Genomic DNA, 7041 nt, shown 5'->3' with positions numbered 1-7041 from the left:
TTATTTTATTTTATTTTATTTTATTTTATTTTATTTTATTTTATTTTTTATCACAGGGATATATTGCAACAAGGCTGTTTGCACGACATGCTTGTTTCATCATGAAAATTGATAGAGCTTCCATCCCCGAGCTGCAAGAGATTGGACGCCAGGCTTTTGAGAGACAGGTAATTTTGTAGAAAAAGTCATTCTGTATACAAAAAAATGTCTACTGTGTGCAAGCTACAGGGCTCTAAGAAGACCTGCTGTTCTTAGGAATGCCTACTAGTGGTTAGCCATGATGGAACAGATCTGACAAAATAAAACTTCAAGGAAATATCACACAGAACATGTCAATATTTTGGGTTTGACATCATTTGAAATAGTTTCATTTGCAGAACAGAATTCAGAAATCAATTTACTTTGACTGAACTGTGATTTTTCTGGCACAACTTATGACAGTCCAACAGTAGCACATTTGCTATTGCACTTCTTATGGCACCCTTATGGACTGGGAGGATTAATGTATTTGGAAACTGCTTGACTATGCAGTCAATTAACAATTTATTAAGTATCAATACAACTCAGCTTAACTGTATTGATAGAAATAGTATCTAGTGAAATTTGTTTCTGAACAGGTTGGAAAAAATATTTTAAAAATGTATTCCTTAGCTAAAGCTTTGTATGAGACAAAGATATTAGATTTAGGGATTTTTCTCAAAGGGTACCTCAGACACATGAAACCAAAGTTAGGCTACTAATGACATCTACTATTTTCTTCTTAGACTATGAGGAAAATTTATTCTCCACGAGTTATGTGGGTACAGTTTCAACCTGGTAATGCCATGTTTGGGAGCATCAGAGAGTGGCTTCGCTATGGTAAACCCATTGAGCAACTCTGCAAGGGTCTACCTCTCTACAAGCTTACAAGGAGTGAACGTAAGTAGGAAAAAGAAAACATTTTTGCCTTTAAAACTAAGTTCATATGGCAACTTTGAGAGGCAGGGACATATTGTCCCATTTTGGAGAGGGGGAGTAAACTGCTTGGCAAAATTGAAAGAGTAAGGCTCCAGGATGCTTTGGAAAATCTATTAAAGCATGTTTTGCCATCATTTGGCATCTGAATATCTAGTACAGCTGTTCCAAAGTGGTTTGTCTAGTGTCACAGAGGACTCAGTTGTATCCAATGGTATGTATGGTGGTCCCACAGTGATACCTGCTGAATACTGTGACTGGAAATGAGGATCCCAAAGATGATTTAAAGCCATATAAATGGCTTAAATTCCTTTCTTTGTGTTACACCATAAAAATTTTCTACAGTGTTCACTGAGACCAGCAGGAGACTTGAACAATGACTAGGGATTGTGTTTATGTGTTTAACAGACTCTTCCTTGGTGGACACAGGAATCTCGTCACTGAAAATATTTTCATTTTTTTGTTTTTGTTTTAGCACTGACTAATTCCAACGGCTGTGCCAGTGCAGGAATTCCATCCATTTTGGGCTTTAACATCTGTGAGAAACTCAGAGAGAACTACTGATCTGGACAGTCCTTCTGCTTGGAAGTGGCTCATTTCTCTATGTGCTTCTCTGATGGTACACATGTTCTTAAAATGGAAGAAAACAAAATCAATTTACCTGTCCTGAGCTTTGGAAGCAACAAACATATGCTCTACAAATAAAGATAATGTAGTAATTCAAATGCTTTGTCTTCTTTCTTCATTTGAAAGTGGAACAGAACTAGGACTTCCTAGAGATTTTCCTCCAGAAAAGATGTGTTTTGCTTTGGTGCATTTGTACACTTAGGCTGTGACATGACATAGGCAATGGGTCATGCTAATGGAGAAAAAGAATGGGTTTTCCATTGAAGATCTTTCCGTTGACACCAGCACCCATGGTCTTCAGGGACTGACTCATATATGTTTGCTAGTGGGAAGGAGAGAGGGACTGAGGAAACAAGAAAATGAATGGATAGAAAAAGGGAGGGAGTAAATATTTGTTATCAATTGTCACGGGAATACTTCATAGTAATTTTAATTAGATTTGATTTGAACTTTATTGTTAGAGAAGCATCTGAAACAAAGGCCCAGGGAGGTGTTCCAGAACTGTGGAGTACTGAGGGACATGGTCAGTGGGCATGGTGGGATGGGTTGGGGATGGACTTGGGGATTGCAGAGGTCTTTTCCAACCTTCGTGATTCCATGGTTCTGTGATATCTCTGGAGCTGATTAAAATACAAGATGAAGCAACACTGGTGATGTCTGTGTGCTTTTCCTGTGAATCTCAGCAAATGGTTGAGATCACATATGCATGCTTGGTGTGTATTTTGGGGTGGAAGACTGAATATCTGTAGTTTATTGCAGCCTTGTTGCCAAATGGCAAGGTATCCCTTTGGAGTCCAGGAAGCTAGCCTCAGGTCCATGATTTATTATTTTCGAATCAGGCTCATGGTCAAGCCATCTGCCATGTATTAAAAGAGCATTTCATCACCTTATGGTAAAACTATTCTTTTGGATTAATCACAATTGCCCACAGGTTCTTTGTGATCCAGATAATGTTTGTGGAGAGTCAAACTTCAATAATTAAATCCAAAATTATTTATGTGTATCTCCAAGATAAGGGATAGGTTCTGTTTGGAAGTGACATTCACTGGTGGGAAGTGGAAGTGGAACTTGAAGTTGTGATGTTCTTGGCTGATGCACAGGAGGCACAAAACACCTCAAAGCACTCTTTGATAGCACTGCTTATCAAGAGTGTTCACGTGGGTTTTGACCTTCAAAACTTTTCTCGGTGTTGCAAGTTTCTGAGAGAATATTCTTTAAAAACGAAGGCCTTAAAAAACTAAATTGGAAGCCATAATCTTCTTTCCATGTGACATCCACCACATTTCAACCCCTTCCTTGTGTTTCTGTTACAGGGCACGAAAGTCATCACAAACCCCTCCGAGTCAGATGAGCTCTGCAAATGTAGAAAATAATTGCTTTAATTATCTCATGCTGTGTATAACTTTGCATTATTTCTCTACAGATGGTGACCTGGCATCAACTACACCTGAGACTGATGTAGATCCCAAAGGAACAAACTGACAGATCATTCGGAGAGGCAAATCTTATTATTCTATGATTATATTCTATAAATAATATATGTAAATGCTAAATTACAAACAATTCTATCATTAAGTTGTTAAAAAAGAATTAGAACTAGTCAGTGCAGTTTGGTTTTCTGTCTAACTGCAGTACTGATGGCTGAACATTTTGTGCAGTGTAGTGATGCTCCTTTGACACTGCTCCTGTTGCTAATAGTATAACTGAAATTAGTGGCTTTAAAGCAACCCTCTGTGTACTACCCTTGTATTGATTAAAGGAGGATGTTCTCAGACATGTAAATGAGGTCTGGTTACAACAACAAAGTGGTTATACAAAGTCGTAAGAGATGCAGGGCCAAAGAATAAGAGCAATGCTCTGGGAAGTCCTATTCTTCTCTTGTGTAATTGATTACAGATGCTGAACGCTTTTCTAAATGGGCAAAATAAAGGATGATTTGCTGCCTTTGTATTACTGATGAGAAAGTGAAGGACAATCTATCCTGTGCAATTTAGACCTTGAATGTAATCCTATTGGCACCACTAAAATATAATTGATTTCAAAGATCATACAAGAAATGGCTGAGAGGAGAGGAAATTAATTCAGAGTTTGGTAACCGTAACCACAGGACAAACAGAAATGTACACCCACTTCTGAACGAAAGCGAAAAAAAGGACAGATGCATGAGAAAAAGATGTTGATATTATATCTTTTTGATACTGTAGTTGGCCCATGCTGTTTCCTGCTGACTGTGCCACCATTTGCCACCATTTGCCATATGCTCTGTGTACCCATTTTATACTACAATTAATCTGTTTTCACAATTTTACAGGATGATGGATGTTGTTGCTGGAGTACAGCAGAAGACTAATAAGTAAAAGCAACAAGAGATGAAGTATCCCTGAGATATATATGGTCCATTGGTTGCCTTAAACAACCTTAATCTGAAACTGTTTTTGACCTTTAAACCCACAGCCTGACAGCAAAGTTCTGAAGTGAATGTATAATCTGATGGAAAATTAAAACTTTCTTTTTACTATGCACTTAATTTAAGCACGTGTTCTAAATATTATGCAGCATCTGCTATCACAGTTTGTTGGATGTCATCTATTGAAAGGATTTTTTTATATTGTGAATTCTAAGACGTTTGTCCGGAATGGATGGAAAATTCCCACTGCTTTCCATGAAAGGAACCCATAGAGCACAAAACCCATTGAAGTTCCTAAGTGGAGAGCAGCCAGCAACCACCCTCGGAAACAATGGGAAAGTTACGTTCACAGTCAACAAAGGAGAGTGCTACTGCCAAAGGTTAATGTGCAGAGTTGATTGTGCGTGAGGCTGACTAGCCTTAAGCATAAGATAAACGCCTGGAAAACAGCACAAGTGTTTGGCATATCTGTGTGAGAATATGTAAAGGGCTCTGGTGATCCGACCAGGACTGGAACCCAGATCTACCATGAAAATGAGGAAAGGAGACAGTGCACAAGCTTAGATGCTAATATTGGTAGAAGGAGACTAGAAAAGAAGAGTATGGTGCAATGAGTCTAGAGAAGACTATTGTGATGTGACTCTTACCATCTCAAAAGTTATCAAATCTATCCAAGAGCTTTACATCTAGTCTCTTCCTATAAAAGGTGTAGAATATATGTAGAAGTAAATGCATTGGGAGTATTCCTGGGCCAGTGTGAGTCTGCATGTGCATGCACATTGTCAGCATTTATGTGTTAAAACAGCATTTATCCTAGGTTAAAATATCTAATAATCCTGATTATTCGCTTCCAGCTTTTTAAAAGCTGAAAAAGTTTTCAAAGGCATGCCTGGAATCTGAGCAATGGTATCATTGGATACACACTGACAGGCAGCTAAAATACGTGAAGCATTTGGGGATGGCAGAATTAGCACACATTCCAGTCACATCCCCATGTCTGCTGCAATTAACCTTTCTTGATCCTTTATATCAAGTGGGCAGGAAGCATCTCTGGTTCCTCACTGCCAAGGACACCAGTTTATCTGGTCACCTGTGCTGCACATTATGGTTTTTTTAACACTGAACTCATTTAATAGAGAACTTCCACGCCGTAAGTAGTACACAAGACTTCTCAAGGTCAATCTGTGGCCATTTTAAAATCAGAGATTAACCCAGAAACTCCTACTCCTGTGAGCAATACCACTGAAATGAAAGAGACTGCTAAAATGAGCATTGACAGATTTTCCTGTAGATATTGTCAATTATAGGAGTTGGACTTAATGATGTTTATGGGTCCCTTCCAGCTTGGGACAGTCTATGATTTTATATGAGAAAATACCTTCCATTTTGTATCAAGCAACAAAGAGGAATAGCTATCACCACCAAATTCCGCTTTATAGGACTGAATTCTCTTGAAGTCATATAGGCTGAAGAATTAAGCCCATTACTTGAAACAAGAATTGTGCTGTCTGGGCCAGCAAGCCAAGGATGTGAATCTAATTGCCCTCATTTTCCTGAGTCTTCCCACTCTTTTAGTACTAATGATGCACAGTAGTGGGGAAAAAAACCTCAACAAAGCAACATGGCAACATCCATATGCAAGAATGAAAGAGGAGTTATCTCACTAAAGGGAATGTATGTGCTCAGAATCAAGGTCCTAATTTTATGGACTCAGATCTTAAATTATTGGCCAAAGAGGAGGTGAGTTTGGTTTTCCAAGGTTTTCCATTTTGTTTAAGGAAATATCTCAGCCAATGGGCCACAACAGATACTCCAAGGCATGTAGCCCAATCTTGATGGTCCATTGTAATGCTAATTAACAGGCATGTTAACTGAATTATTATTGAATACCAGGAGTTTTCTTCTTGCTTTCTTCTTCAGATAAGAGCTGAATGTGATTTTTGTTGACCACTAGATGGCAAATCGTTACAGCAATCTCAATTCTTATGCTTTTTTGTCTGTATTTCAGTGGGAGTCCAGCTTGTTAGTAAGTGAGACCTTGATCTGATTGAGCTATTGAAAACAATAATGGGGTGCAAACCACAACACAAAAATAAAATAAAATGAATTCCTATCTCATAATATTAGTTATTAAATCTCTTTAATATATGTATGCGTATTCCTTTCTCTTATAAAGCATTACAGTTGCAGAGGTTCATTAATCAGATTTCAAATCATTATAGAAATACAAGTAGCAAAGTTTGACACCGTTTGAATTGAATCCTTCCTGTTTCAGAAAAGGGATACAGCAACAAACGAAAGATAAATCACACCAATAGCATCCTGACCATGACCACAGGTAAGGAGGGAAACCCCAGAACTCCCACATCCTCCTTATCCCCCTTGTTTGTTGGATAGAGAAGCGGATGTATCACACAGATACACTGACCCAACGGTGGTAGCCACCAACCTTTGCATCCCACGCATAGGAAGAAGGGGCTGTTTTCACATAAGGACACTCCTTGATTGAGAAATCTGCCCTCAGCGCTCTGGGAGGTGTTTGACAGTGTCACATTAAGTGGTGCCCCTGGGTGCAATGCACTGAGAGCTGAGCCAGAGCACTCTGCCACTCGTTCCTGATAAGCAGAGCCCTTTAACACTAGGGACTGCAAGGGGCTTGTTCCATGCTCTCAATGAGATAAGCTGCCATCCGCGCTTCAAAAGACACTCCTATCTGCCAAGGCACTCTGAGAAAAACTGGGAGATGTGCAGTCCAAGCTGCAATCTTAAATGTGGGGATTTCGTGAATGAAATTGAGGAATGACCAAAAGCGTGGTAGAAAAGACAAAATTTGGTATTCAACTGAGTGAGAAATATAAGGGAGGGAGGCTGATGGCCATCCTAAATTATCCAGTATAATTCCAATCCTCAAATTACAGAGTCTGAAACGCCATACATTTTAATTCCTTCAATTTTTAAGGCTGTATTTTGGCAGTGTTTTTGAGGTGGATTAGTCTCTTCTACTGTCACATAAAATTTAATCTCCTTTTTTTCTTTTATTCCAACCCTAACAT

The 7041-nt window shown here is 38.8% G+C and overlaps 1 protein-coding gene across 1 annotated transcript in view; it reads left to right on the top strand.

Moving 5' to 3' along the window:
- GKN2 (gastrokine 2) overlaps positions 1 to 1679 on the top strand; it is a 3503-nt gene extending 1824 nt beyond the window's left edge. The window contains exons 4-6 of the mRNA XM_042886774.1: positions 57 to 167; positions 765 to 918; positions 1430 to 1679. Of these exons, the coding sequence (XP_042742708.1) occupies positions 57 to 167; positions 765 to 918; positions 1430 to 1518 (354 nt within the window). The 3' untranslated portion in view covers positions 1519 to 1679. The remainder of the gene's footprint in view (positions 1 to 56; positions 168 to 764; positions 919 to 1429) is intronic.
- Positions 1680 to 7041: the final 5362 nt, after the last annotated feature.

This window comes from Lagopus leucura, unplaced genomic scaffold, assembly GCF_019238085.1.
Source record: "Lagopus leucura isolate 7727_CA_CO unplaced genomic scaffold, USGS_WTPT01 Super-Scaffold_100062, whole genome shotgun sequence".
In the NCBI taxonomy this organism is placed as follows: Eukaryota; Metazoa; Chordata; class Aves; order Galliformes; family Phasianidae; genus Lagopus; species Lagopus leucura.
This window is presented reverse-complemented; position numbering and strand designations above follow the sequence as displayed.